Source organism: Hyperolius riggenbachi, chromosome 2, assembly GCF_040937935.1.
Source record: "Hyperolius riggenbachi isolate aHypRig1 chromosome 2, aHypRig1.pri, whole genome shotgun sequence".
Classification (NCBI taxonomy): Eukaryota; Metazoa; Chordata; class Amphibia; order Anura; family Hyperoliidae; genus Hyperolius; species Hyperolius riggenbachi.
In genome coordinates, this window is record NC_090647.1 from 528,402,369 (window position 1) to 528,416,709 (window position 14,341).

At 44.4% G+C, this 14,341-nt stretch overlaps 1 protein-coding gene across 1 annotated transcript in view; it reads left to right on the forward strand.

Moving 5' to 3' along the window:
• The window catches only part of RIOX2 (ribosomal oxygenase 2), a 29,132-nt gene extending 16,075 nt beyond the window's left edge, over nucleotides 1–13,057 (forward strand). The window contains exons 5-10 of the mRNA XM_068266150.1: nucleotides 403–506; nucleotides 1,780–1,882; nucleotides 3,071–3,260; nucleotides 5,128–5,213; nucleotides 6,044–6,136; nucleotides 10,667–13,057. Coding sequence (XP_068122251.1) covers nucleotides 403–506; nucleotides 1,780–1,882; nucleotides 3,071–3,260; nucleotides 5,128–5,213; nucleotides 6,044–6,136; nucleotides 10,667–10,837 — 747 coding nt within the window. The 3' untranslated portion in view covers nucleotides 10,838–13,057. The remainder of the gene's footprint in view (nucleotides 1–402; nucleotides 507–1,779; nucleotides 1,883–3,070; nucleotides 3,261–5,127; nucleotides 5,214–6,043; nucleotides 6,137–10,666) is intronic.
• Nucleotides 13,058–14,341: the final 1,284 nt, after the last annotated feature.

The window sequence follows — 14,341 nt, forward strand, 5'->3', positions numbered from 1 at the left end:
CCACAGCACCCAACAACCCCCATTGAGGCACCACAGCTCCCAGAAAGGCCAGCCATTGAGGCACCACAGCTGACTCAGCCTGGGGGACATCCGGGGGACCCCAGAATAGATTCGGGGCATGTGCCACTGATCTTTGAGGCTAGCAACGCCCCTGATTTTTGTACCGACTCCACAGCCCTGGTTTTAGATGCGGTTTTTGAAAACTATGCAGCAAGTTGTGCGTTTTTTGAAAACGCACAATGTAAAACACCCATATATATGCGTTTTTACATGCGGCCTATAGACTTTCATTATTGGCAAAGACGCTAGCGTTTCCGCAACCCTAGTGTTTCTGCCTAGTGTGTTCCTAGCCACAATAGGCTTTATAGCACCTGGATTTAAAGCTGTGCATCTTTCTCTCAGGAAGGGGACCTGCTGTATTTCCCACGAGGAGTCATTCATCAGGCCGACACCCCTGCAGGCTGTGCTCACTCCACCCATGTGACCATCAGCACCTATCAAAACACGTAAGCTGCATCACTTTTGTAGTCTGGTTCCTTTTCTTTTATTGTGCAGAAGATGTTGGCTCTATACTCTATATAAGTACCAAATAATAATCTGTATGGGCTCCTTCACCTTCTCCAGCCAGACCAGCAGCTGCAACAGTTTGGAGTACCTGCTGCGATGTTGCTTCTTCCCTGCCACTGCAATACATGCTGGAGGATGTAGTCCCTAAATGTAAGTACATCTCCCAGCATGCATTGCAGTGGTCGGGGATGCATGACACTGCAGTGGAACCTTGAAACAGCAGCACCTGTTGGTCTCCCTGGAGAAGCTGGCGGACTGCATACAGATGGGGGTGGCGCTAGGGAACAGCCCCTCGAAGGTAAGTAATGCCTGTCAGCCCTATGACCCTCCTTGAAAAAGGGGGGGGGGGTTATTCTATTTATTTTGTCGAAAAGGTTCGTTGTTGTATTATAGGGACTGAGCAGCTTGGTCTGGAAGACGTGAAAGCACGTGTGAACTTAGAGTGGTTTGGAAGCCGACATATTTATTTCCTTTTAACTATTGCAGATTGGCTGTCCTGCTAATCCTATGCCTCTAATACTTTTAGCCATAGATCCTGAACAAGCATGCAGAACAGATGTCTATGACAAATCTGACAAGATAAGTTGCATGATTGCTTTAGGTGTGTGATTTAGACCCTTCTTACCAGAAAGATCAGCAGGGCTGCCAGGCAACTGGTATTGTTTAACTAGTTAAGCCTTTTGGACGTAGCTGCTACATCCAAAAGGCTGCTGCTGCACGACCCCGCGGTTGATCGCACGCGCTCCCGTGCCGCCACTTGTTAGCCTGGAGATCAATGAATGGGGGAGCAAGTCCCCGTTAGAAAGACTTCTTACTTCTATGAGAAACGGCGATCATTCTAAAGAAAAAAAAAAAGTTTAACGTCCTCCCTTCGCTTCCTGTAAGTGTGATCGCTTGCTTGCAGGCCGAGGGGGGGGGGGGGGGGGGGGGAAGTTACTGAAATTTAAAATTAACTGTTTACCTCCCACACTCCAAAAAACACCAAAATAATTTTTTTTATAAAAAAAAAAAAATTACAATTTTAAAAAAAACTATAAATACCTATGGGTCTGAACTTTTTTAATATGCATGTCAAGAGGGTATATTTAGGAGAAAACTCAGGAGAAAAAGATAATTGCATATGGGCCCTTAATTGCTAAGCTAGCTTGCAGTAAAGCAGTAAGTATTTCTCCTTGCTGATTGGGAATGGTTGTGCTTGTATCTCGTCTACAGCTGCTGGGCAGATTACCTGCAGGACCTGATGCCGGCGCTCCTGCACGATGGAGGGAAGGAGAGTGTGGAGCTGAGGAAGGGAATCCCTCTGCAGCAGTTACTGGTACAAGTCTCACCACCTTTTAGATGTTAGAGTTTTTGATGAGCAATGGCTAGATAGTTTGTAGTGGGCGGATAGTGTACTGGTTCTGCCTCTGACACAGGAGACCTGGGTTCGAATCTTGGCTCTTCCTGTTCAGTAAACCAGCACCGCTATTGCCCACTGAGTGGTGTCAGCTGCAGTTGGGGGTCACATTTTGCAAAGAGGCTTAGTAAGCACTCTCCTTTAAAACACACCTGAGATGGAAAAAAATCATACTGGGGCTTCCTCCAGCCCCCTTCTGGCTGTTCGCTCCCTCGGTCCTCTTGGGCCGCCTGGCAGTCAATGCATACTGCGCAGGTGTGGCCTGGCCGTAAGCGCACATCCCCATCGCACTTCTATTGCCAGGAGCGTACTGCACCTACTACTGCCCGCGACTTACAGCTATTCCGGGACAGAAAGAGGAATCGAGGCAATCTGGAAGGACGAGCAGGCAAAATTGCAGAAAAAAACACAAGCGTTTGCATCTTTGCGATTCTGTGTTTTTGTGCGTTTTTTGTGTTTTTAAAGATGGCAGTTGCCTGAATTTGATGCAGCAGCCTACTTATCAAAATTTTTAAAAATGGTATAATGCTGTGGGCGCAATATGGGCAAAGCTTCTTTTTTTCCTTTAGTTAAATTCCTCTTTAATGTGTACCTGAGGCTTATTAAAAAAAATTAAAAATCTATACCTACCTTGGCCTTCTTCCAGATCCTTTCCAGCCCCCTTCAGGCTGATCGGTCCCTCACCGTCTTCCCAGGCCCCCTGGATCCTCCGCCAGTTGGTGCAGTCCCCCGTCGCGCTCACATGGCAGCGAGTGTTCTGCGCCTATATAGTATTACTGGGCGGGCACAGAATCCTCCCAGTGACGGGAGCATGATGGGGCGTGTGTGTATGGTACACCCTGACTGGAGGAGTTACTAGGCCTCCTAGCGGCCTGGGAAGACGGCGAGGGAACCAGTCAGCCTTGAGGGGGCTGGAGGAAACCCCAGGTAAGTATACATTTTTTGTTTCAGTTAGTCTCAGGTTTCCTTTAAGTGCAATATTTTAATGCTTCACCGGAGTTAGTCTTAAAAATAGTATTTCCTGTAATGTCTGAATCTGCTCTAGTATTTGCTATTTTTGTATGTGTGATAATGTGACCTCTGATATATTGTACACTGTGGTTTTAGCTTTTAGACCCTTCTGGTGCGCGAGGCACCTTGGCTGGTCTCCTGAGGAACTTGGCTGATAGGATTGAGGGAGGATGCAAGTTGCGGTCATGTGAGATGCTCCGGGACTTCATAGGCCACAGACTGCCCCCCTATGTGAATACAGGGTCATCACTGCACCGGGGACAGAAAGGAATCCCAAAGAAATCTAGTATGTTGTCTATAGCAACTGCCTCCCTTCTGTGCATACTGTATATCTGCAGTGGTGTGAAAAAGTACCTGCTCTCTTCCTGACTTTCTCTGTGTGTTTTTGCTTGTTGTTCATTGTTTTTGATCTCCTAACAAATTGAGTAAAGTTCAGTGATAGGCAAACTTGGCTCTCCAGCTTTTAAGGAAGGAAGTCCCACAATGCATTTCAGGAGTCTGACAGCCACAGTCATGATTCATAAAGGCAAATGCATTGTGGGACTTGTAGTTCCTTAACAGCTGGAGAGCCAAGTTTGCCCATCACTGGTATAGTTCAAAAGACCCCAGGAATAAACAGAATAAACACTTTGCGCATTGAATTAATTCAAGGAAAACATTGCTAATCCTCATATAAGCCATGTAATGATTTAATTGCCCCCCTTTGTCATTAAAGGAAACCCGAGAGTTTGAAAAAAAAAAAAATATATACATACCTGGGGCTTCCTTTAGCTCCCTTCAGGCTGCTCGGTCCCTCGCCACCTTCCCAGGCCGTCTGGATTCTCCACAATTCACCCCGGCCCCCTCAGCGGAGGATCAAGACGGCCAGGGACCTGTCAGCCTGAACGGGGCTGGAGGAAGCCCCAGGTATGCATATTTTTATTTTGCCTGTTTTTAGGTACACTTTGAAGAGAGATTAAACTCCTGTTTTTAAAATAATAAAAAATGAATTCATAAATTACCCCCCCCTTGCAGATGAGCAAGCATTATTGTTCATGCTCGCTCATCTTTCACTCAGAATATTGATTCCCTCTCAACCTTCCTGAACAATAAGCTATAGTGAGAGGATAGACAGGGAGGCATGCCAGTCATGGGAGGGGTGGTTCTTTGCACGGTTTGCACACCTGCCCCCGATTGTGTTATTTCTTGGCCTTTTTGCCAAGGCAAAGACCATGCAACTGTCACATGGGAATTAGGGAGAGTCCTGAGTCTCTGATTCTTGCTGACTACAGTGACATGATGGAGTTCATACAGCACTGGGAATCACAGCAGGCAGTGGCGTTGCAGAGTATGCCCCCTTACCACCTGTTTGATGGTCCAGAACCCACTATAGGATCACTGAGGGCTCAGCCACATCATAAGCGCTTTTCTGAGCATTTGTGATTGATTAGCTGAGTACTTTTTAATAATCGCTCCCATTCATTTTCATTGAAATCATGGTAAAAATCTCCGCAATTTTCCGCGTACGTGAACGCGCAATCGCTGCAATTTTTATGCAATTTTTACCGTGATTTTAATGAAAGTGAATTGGAGCAATTTTTAAAAAGCGCTCAGAAAGCGCTAATCAATCACAAAGCGCTCAGAAAAGCGCTTATAGTGTGACTGAGCCCTTAAAGAGGAATTTTAACCCAGGATTGAACTTTATCCAAATCAGTAGCGGATACTCCCTTTCCTATGAGAAATCTTTACCTGTTCTTGAATAGATCATCAGAGAGTCTGCATAACTGATATTGTGGTGAAACCCCTCCCACAGTATGATGTCATGACCAAGGTCCTGACAGGTTTCTGTCTGTGAACTTTGTTGCATTGTGGGAAAAAACCTGTTTTTTCTAACTGCCAAGCAAGCAATATCTCCATCTGTGCATAGAACTCTCAGTAACGAACATTCCGTACAGATCCCCTGGCAGAAATAAAAGATGTCACCATCTGTGATACATTTCAGAATGTAAATCAGGGTGAGGAAAGATTTTATCATTGGCAAACACTAAGTAATTAATTTATAATAGAATATTGTACAAAAAAGCAATTTTATCCATTACTTTATTTTTACTACAGTCTTTACGCATCTGAGTTTTATGGTGTTGTATATGTGTATGTTTTTTTTTAATCTGCAGATCGACCACCAACCCTAACCAGCACAATCAGACTGCAGTTCCGGGACTATACTGCCATTACAGTTGATCAGGTTCCAGAAATGCTTGTGAGTACATCTCTGCAGACTCCTCCTACAGGTTATTTATGTGTTTGAGCAGTTCGTAGACAAAAGTAATGCTAGCCCTAGTTAGCATGCAAGTTCTTCCTCCCATTATGAAATGTTTGGAGTAATGGAGATATACTGAAAATTGTACCAGGAGTTGTTGGTTAGTTTGTGCAGTGAGATGTCCTGTAACTCAGTATTGCAGAGATATTGACCTTTTTATGCTGTTAGATATGGCACGGATGGCTAATTTGGTTTACATCGGCTGCTGCACAAACCCATCTTTGTACCTCTTGCCCTGCCCTGTTTTATATCTTTTACATTAAAAAATGCGGCATAAGAATACCGGGGCTGGTCCCTCTACTCTGTCCACATCCTGCTGGAACTCCAGGAACTCAGTCCAGGCAGCTGGGTTGCTGGGTAATGAATTTGAGGAAACAGGATGTAGAAGCAGAAGGGGGAATCTCCTATAGGTGAAATTTGAGTGTAATCCAATTGAAATCTGTTGCCTGACTCATGCAGGCATCTATAACCTTGTATAAGGCAGAGAGCTTTTTACTTTTAATGTGCAATGGAAAATGTAATTTGTCCTTTATATTTGTTATATTAGATCACCTTTTATATAGCAATATTTTTGCAATGAAGACCATCTCTATGCTACAATATTTTAAAGAAAACCTGTAATGAAAATAAACCCCTCTGGGGGTCCTCACCTCGGGAGGGGGAAGCCTCTTGATCCTAACGAGGCTTCTCCCGGCAATCCAGCACGGCGTGTAAGTTTAGATTTTATTGGTCAGGTTTGTTTTAACTATTTTTCTTTTTTTTTTTCATAGGATCCCACAGAGGAACTCATGATCTATGTCTTCCATGCCTTGAACAATAACAGGGAGTCTCATATGGTCTCTGACACTGAAGACAGCCCTCCAGTAAGTCGAACGCAGTCCCACCGGGTGATCAGTTTAAAAGGTGCAAAGGTACCCATATATCTAGCAATGTACGGGCAGATCGACCAAGAGACAGATCTCTCTCTGATCCATCTGATCAGAGAGTGATTTGTTGGCTGCCCATACACTGCAGGCCGATTCCCAATCAATTTCAGCATGAAATTTCTCAGGAATCGGCCTTTTGACGCCGCCTTGTCCCCCCAAATGTTATATGTGCCCCCCTGGTGTCTGTGCATTAAAATCTCACCTGTTTCAGCTACTGCGACTATCCAACTCTTTCTGCTTTTGCATTCCATAGCCATATGTCTATGTATGTATCGTAGTTTAGGAGCAATTTTAGGGGGAAGCAAATTAACTTATCTGTATGTTTTTGGGACGTGAGAGGAAATCTGAGTGCCCTAGGGAAACCCGCGCAGACACGGGGAGAACATACAAACTCCATGCAGGTAGTGCCCTGGCTGGGATTTGATCTGGGGACCCAGCGCTGCCGAGTAAGAGTGCTAAACACTACGCCACCGTGCTGGTTATCAGGGAGGCAGGGAGCACACTTATTAGAATCGCATGCATTTGTACAACACATGCAAATTTGTATAATGTAAGGCTAGGTTCACAGCGGGATTTGTGTTCCCTGTAAGAGCAGAAATGCAACAGAATGAAAAAGTTGTTGCCGCATGTTCTTCGCTCGCTGCATGCAGTGAATTATACAGTCATCAAAAATGTGCTTCTCTCTCACGACTAACAGGCCTGTTTCACGATAATGCACTGTGAGCGTCACATAGCGGTTACATTAGGTCAATGGTTACAATGCGTCAGGAACATTGCAGCGCAATGCCCCACTGCGCAAGGCTCGGTTTCCTATTTGCCGCAGATTTGCTATGTGCAGAGTGGAGTGGACAGTTATTATATGGAGCACACACCATATGTCATTGTTTCTCTGGGGGGTGGGGGGTGTCATTCACGCAAATGATAATTTCATTGCCCACCCCTAGATATTGCCCGAGATGTCTAGGAAAGTTGGAATCACTTTTAAAGAGAAACCATAACTAAGAAATCAACTTCATCCCAATCAGTAACTGATACCCCCTTTCCCATGAGAAATATTTACCTTTTCTCAAACCGATCATCAGGGCAGTCTGTATGGCTGATGTTGTAGTGAAACCCCTCCTACAGTGTGATGTCAGGACCATAGTCCTGACAGTTTCCTGTCTTGGAACCTCATTGCATTGTGGGAGATAGCTGTTTACAGCTGTTTCCAACTGAAAAAAGCAAGCAGCATCTCCTTCCACTTACATCACCTGCCAGCAGTAAAAATATCACCATGTGATAAATGTCAGAATGTAAATCAGGGAGAGGAAATATTTTACAATGACCAAACACTGACTAAATAATTTATACATAACTAGCTGATTGCCCGGCGTTGCCCGGGTATGTATTTGGCTGGTGTTGGCTCTGCATATTTTTTCTAACCCTAACACACAATTACTCACTGACCAAGTTTGTGAGCTTTGCGGTCTTTGGTATCAATAATTTGCATTGAAATGAAAAAATCTGATTAGCAGTTTGTGGCTCCACCCCTTTTCTGAATTTGAACCCCAGTCACCCAATAACCAACTGTACCAGGTTTGAGGCCTGTGCCATTAACAGTGTAAGAATGGTAGCAATTAAATATTCCCCTTGAAAAGCAATAGGTGAAGTTTGATTCACTTTTGTAGGCTCCACCCACTTTTCTGAATATTAATCTCAGTCACCCAGTGACCAACTGTGCAAAGTTTAAAAACCCTGCCATTAACAGTGTAAGAATGGCTGCAGTTTACATTTTCCCAGTGAAATTTGTATTTGTCTCCACCCATTGATGACCCTGCATTGCCCGTGTATGTATTTGGCTGGTGTTAGCTCCGCCCACTTTCTAACCCTAACGCACAAACACTCAATGACCAAGTTTGTGAGCTTTGGGGTCCTTGGCATCAATTTGTATATTCCCATAGAAATTAAACAAATCAGATTGGCTGTTTGTGGCTTCACCCCCTCTCCAGCATTTGAACCCCAGTCACCCAATGACCAACTGTAGCAGGTTTGAGGCATCTGCTATTAACAGTGGAAAAATGGCAGCAATTGAAATATTCCACTTGAAAATCAACAGGTGAATTTTGATTGGCTATTATAGGCTCCACCCACTTCCCTGAATATTAATCTCAGTCACTCAGTGAAGTTTGGGAACCCTGCCATAAACAGTGTAAGAAGGGCTGCAGTTTACACTTTCCCAGTGAAATTTGTTTTTGGCTCCGACCACTTTTTGTAACCTGGACACAAAGGCACTACTCCATGACCAAGTTTGAGAACTTTGGGGTCCTTGGCATCAATAATTTGTATTTTCCCATGAAATGAAACAAATCTGATTCACTGTTTGTGGCTCTGTCCCCTTTTCTGAATTTGATCCCCAGTGACCCAATGACCAACTGTACCAGGTGTGAGGCTTGTGCCATTAACAGTGCAAGAATGGCAGCAATTGTAATATTCTCCTTGAAAAGCGACATGTGATTTTTGATTGGCATTTTTAGGTTCCACCCACTTTTCTGAACATTAATCCCAGTCACCAGCTATGCTAAGTTTGAGAACCCTGCCATTAACAGTGAAGAAGGGCTGCAGTTTACAATTTCCCAGAAAAATCTGTTTTAACTCCACCCACTTTTTGTAACCTGGACACACAGTCACTACACAATGACCAAGTTTGTGAGCTTTTGGGTTCCTGGCATCAAAATTGTGGTAATGGAAGCAGTTTATCCAGCAAAGAAATCTGGCTGTTTTTGCCTCCGCCCCTTTACTGAATTTGAACCCCAGACACTTAACGACCGACTGTAGCAGGTTTGAGGCCTCTGCCATTAACAGAGTAAGAATGGCTGCAGTTGCAATATTCCCCTTGAAAATCAAAAGGTGAATTTTGATTGGCTGCTGTAGGCTCCACCCACTTTCCTGAATATTAGTCCCAGTCACCCAGTGGCCAACTGTGTCCTGTTTGAGAACCCTGCCAATAACAGAATGGCTGAAATCAATCTAACAAATTTGATTGGCTGTTTGTGGCTCCACCCCTTTAGTGAATTTGGACCCCAGTCACCCAATGACTGACTGACTATCAGGTTTGAGGCCTGATACAGGTGTAAAGTTTGGGAACCCTTCCATGTTAAAAATTTAGTTGTTGGCACCGCCCACTTTTTCTAACCTTGACATACAGTCACTCAATTATCAAGTTTATCAGCTTTGGGGTCCTTGGTATCAATACTTTGTATATTCCCATTTAAAAATAAACAAATCTTATTGGCTGTTTGTGGCTCCGCCCCCTTTCTGAGTTTGGGCCCTAGTCACCCAGTGACCAACTGTACCAGGTTTGAGGCATCTGCTTTTAACAGTATAAGAGAATGGTAGCAGCTTAAACATTCCCTTTGAAAATAGAAAAGTGAATTTTTATTGGCTGTTGTAGGCTCCACCCACCTTCCAAAATCTTAATCTCAGTTACCCAATGACCAACTGTGCAAAGTTTGAGAACCCTGCCATTAACGATGTAAGAATGGCTGCAGTTTAGATGTTCCCAGTAAAAGCTGTTTTTGGCTCCACCCACTTTTTCTGACCTTGACACACAGTCACTCAATGACCACGTTTGTGAGGTTTCAGGTTCCTGGCATCAAAAATGCGTGAATGGAAGCAGTTTATCCACCAAGGAAATCTGATTGGCTGTATGTGGCCCCGCCCCTTTAGTGAATTTGGACCCCAGTCACTCAATGACGACTGTAGCAAGTTCGAAGCCTCTGCCATTAACTGTGTAAGAATGGCAGCAGTTTAAATATTCCCCTTAAAAATCAATAGGTGAATTTTGATTGGCTGTTGTAGGCTCCACCCATTTTCTTGAATCTTAATCGCATTTACCCAGTGACCAACTGTGTCAAGTTTGAGAACCCTGCGATTAAGAGTCTAAGAATGGCTGCAGTTTACATTTTCCCATTTAAAATGAACGGTTGAAATTTGATTGGCTGTTTTATGCTCCGCCCACTTTTCCTGGATTTGTAACCTCGGTCACCACCTGTGCCAAGTGTGGGGACTCTGGCTTGATTACTGTGAGAATGGCAGCCTTTTACATTTTTTTCCATTGACTTGAATGGGTGAAATCTGATTTGCTGTTTGTAGCTCCGCCCAGGTGTGCAGGGGGGACGCGAGACCCCCAGAACATATCATCCCAGGTAGTAAGGGATCTGTGTACCAAGTTTCTTCAAATCGGTCAAGCCGTTTTCGAGTCACACGCACGCGCGCGATTTTATATATATAGATTATTGTAAAAATTAAGCTCTTTTTTTTTTTTTTTAATTACATTATTTTCACTGGAGTTCCTCTTTAAGTAGCCAGACAACTGAATTCCATGTAGAGTGTTTCAGTGAAGCCATGTTGTTAGCGGCTTTATTTCCTGGTATTCTGTACTTGTTGGTGAATGTTATTTTCAGCTCGCTCCTGTCTCCTCTCCTGCAGGTGAGCGGTCTGCGGTTCCCATTATCTCACATGAATGCGCTGAGAGCCATCTGGGAGAACAAGCCTCTGTGTGTGAAAGCCCTTCCTCTAGACAGTGACTGTGAGAAGGAGAGCCTGGCCATCTCGCTCTGGACTGAGGGCTTATTGGAGAACACCCAGCTGGACGACTGAATGCTTCACTGGTCTCTCTGTGTGCGAATGCCAGCAACCTTATCTAGACTGTTGTGTACCTATCGCTGAACAACCACTGGTGCTACAATGGTAAACCTGACATTAAAGTGGGCCTGAACTCTTGCACAGGACATGAGGAAACCGGAGAGAAATGCATCCTGTATTTTTAGAAAGTTTAGCCTGTCTAATTCCCCCTTATCTTCAAGTAACCACAACTGTAGTTTGATCTCTCAGCTGTGTCAGCGGACTGCCTTGGCACAACAGCAAATTTGTAAATACAGGATGTTAACCCTTTATCTACATAAAAGCAGGAAGTAGACACACTGCAGATCTATTGCAGGAGTTCTGTAAGCTGTAACAAAGAAATGCTGTTTCTTATCTTTTAGAGCAGAGAGGAAGTTCTGAGTTCAGGTCCGCTTTAAGAGGCACATGCAGCTGTGTGTCTAAACAGCACTATAACACCACTGTGCCTTCTTCAGCATGGCCGTGTCAGCTCAGGGTCGATAATAAGCAGATTTAAAGGCTCTTTTGCACTTGCCATTGCTTGCACAAATGCGTAGTGGGGGTCTCTGTTATAGCTCGAATCTGTGCCAGTAGCACAAATTAACCTGACAGGAAATCGCGTACGTCGTGCAGCAGGGCGCATTGCATCGCAATGTGCGGAAATGCTTCCTCAACTGTGAACGGTAACGTCACACACAATGTGCCATAAGTGACATCACCCTACACCGGTATCTAAGGGCCGGTTCACACGGCCGTCTAAACGGTGTTAAATGATAGCCATGGTGCTCATCATTTAAGCGATGTCCCTTCAAGTGAATGGACAGTGCAAGCGCGATCGGTTCTCTCTCATCCGCACAAAAGCTTTGCTGTTATCCTGTCATTTAGTCGTCTCGTTTTCATCAACATCTAGGAACAGCTAACCGTGGTGCTTCCGTGTCCTCTAGCGTGGGTCAAAACATAACCTCTGTGCCAAATACCACCAAAGGTTGCAGAAAAAGATTAGTGTACCCCAGGCGACATATGACATGAGATAAATATATGTATGTACGGTGCAAAACATATTAGTAACCAGGCTGTCTTACTTTGCTTTATTTTTCTGCCTTCCCGACTCCGGGTGGCAGTCAGATAAATCCCTGGATCAACCCTCCTGGGAATTACCTAGTAACTATAGCCGTGGATGCCCCTCAATTAAAGCAAAACAGCTCTCTTTAAATGCAGATCTAAAGTTTGCCATAACTACTTCCTGAGGTAAGATATCCCAGATTTTAACCACTCTTACTGTGACCCCTTTGTAAATAGTTTAATGGCCTTTGTACCGAGCTGTGGCTGGGGAGAGTACTGCACCTAGTCACAAGTGTAAAAGAGGCCTCGGAAGTGGTGGTTGTGTCCAAACTTTTCAGTATGCTGTAATTGGTGTTGGTGTCACATTGTCAGTAGACAGTGTAAACTCGGCTACAGGAAGCAGATACTCTTCTACAGGAGGAGGGATTAAGCCCCACACTCTAAAACCATAGATCACAATGCAGTGAGGGGGAAGATTTGGAGGATTTGCATTAGGGAATAGAATGGGGTATTAACTTAGGGTTAGAAGGTTAATGTTGGGCATCAGGAGGGAGTCGGGCAACGTTCACACTGGGGTGTTACGCTGCATCAGACAATATAATAGCATTGCTAACTGAGCACAATTATATTGAAATGGTACATTCACATCGATCTGTTAGCAGTCAGGTCCTTAAATAAGAGCCCTTAACCACTCTGCGATTGCCTAACGCCGATTGGCGGCCGCAGAGTGGCTCCCCCAGGAGCGCCCAACGGCGATTAGCGTCAAGCTCCGCTTTGTCAACAGTCTTCCAGCGGCGATCGTTGCTGGCAGACTATATAAAAAAAAAACGGCCTTTCCTTGTACAGTGCTGCAATCTAGTGCAGCGCTGTACTGGGGAGAGCCCTGTTACTTGGCTGTCCCCTAGATCGGCTCACTACGCAATCCCCTCTCATAGGCTGATGCCTATGAGAGAGGATTGCCCTGATTGGTTCTCTGGGGGAGGGAAAAAAAAGACAATTTTATTACAAATATAAGGACAAATAAATTTAATAAAAAACAAACACCACAGCAGTGATCAGAGCCCACCAACAGAACGCTCTGTTGGTGGGCAGAAAAGGGGGGGGGGGGATTGATATGTGTGCTAAGTTGTATGGCCGTGCAGCACACTGTTAAAGTGACACTTAAGCCGAAAAAAAAAGTTTTACTCACCTGGGGCTTTCCTCAGCCCCCTGCAGCTGATTGGTGCCCTCGCCGTGTCCCTCCGATTCCTCCCGTCCCCGCCGGGGGCGATATTGTGGCTGGGAACGCGAAGAATCACTCGCGTTCCCATCCTGATGGACGGTGACGGCGAAACCGGAAGTAGCCGCCGGCGGGGACGGGAGGATCGGAGGGACACGGCGAGGGCACCGATCAGCTGCAGGGGGCTGAGGGAAGCCCCAGGTGAGTAAAACTCTTTTTTTCTTTTTTTTTTTTCCGGCTTAAGGTTCACTTTAAAGCTGCAGTGTGCTGAATTGTAAAAAAAAAAAAAAACCTGGTCACTAGTGAGGTGTAAGCCTGTGGTCCTTAAGTGGTTAAAAAGTTATTAACTTCGGTTCCTATGAGAGCACAGTTAATTACCTATTTTTATTATTGATTTACAAACCTACCCTTATAAACCTACTCAAAAATCAGTAATGTTTACATGTTAAAATGTATTGTTAACATAAAAAAAAATAACAAATGTACTGCGTTGGCCCCACCCCCTTTTGAGCTTGCAGTGAGATGAAGATAAACACACAGTGAAACTTATGAGTGCCATCTTGTGGTTAGATGGAAAAAATAAGGTGCTAACACAGTTGTGACTGAAGAATGATTTTATTACAGGAATAAATGTAAGTTCACAGCCACTTTAGGGCATGTGGATGGTAACGCTTCTTATCTATAAACAGGTACGTTTGTTTTTTATTCGGTTTTTGTAGTGGACTGTATCCAACCTGCAGTAATGAACACTTTACTGCCGTACTGTTTACAATCACTGTGCTGCCAAAGTCTTCAATTCTAATTTGTTGATGTAAATGTATGCAGGTTTGTAAATCAGATTTTGATGTGTGTTACTTTGCAAAGACTTGGAAAAAAAAGTTCTATTAAAAAATTACATTTAAAAAGGTGTGAATGTTTTATTGATAGTTTTCTGTGTTTTCTGCAGAATTTAATTAAAGTGGAACTTTTTACATAGATTGTGGGCCCCGCAAATAACAGAGACCGGCACACAGACACAAACACTGAGACATACACAGACATACAGACAGGCACGCAGACAGACACAGGCAGGCACTCGTAGACAGGCACACAAATACAAACACAGAGACACACACAGACATAAAGACAGACAGGAAGGCACACAAACACAGAGACACATACCAGACAGGCACACACACACAGACAGGCACAGGCAGGCACTCCTAGACAGGCACACAAAG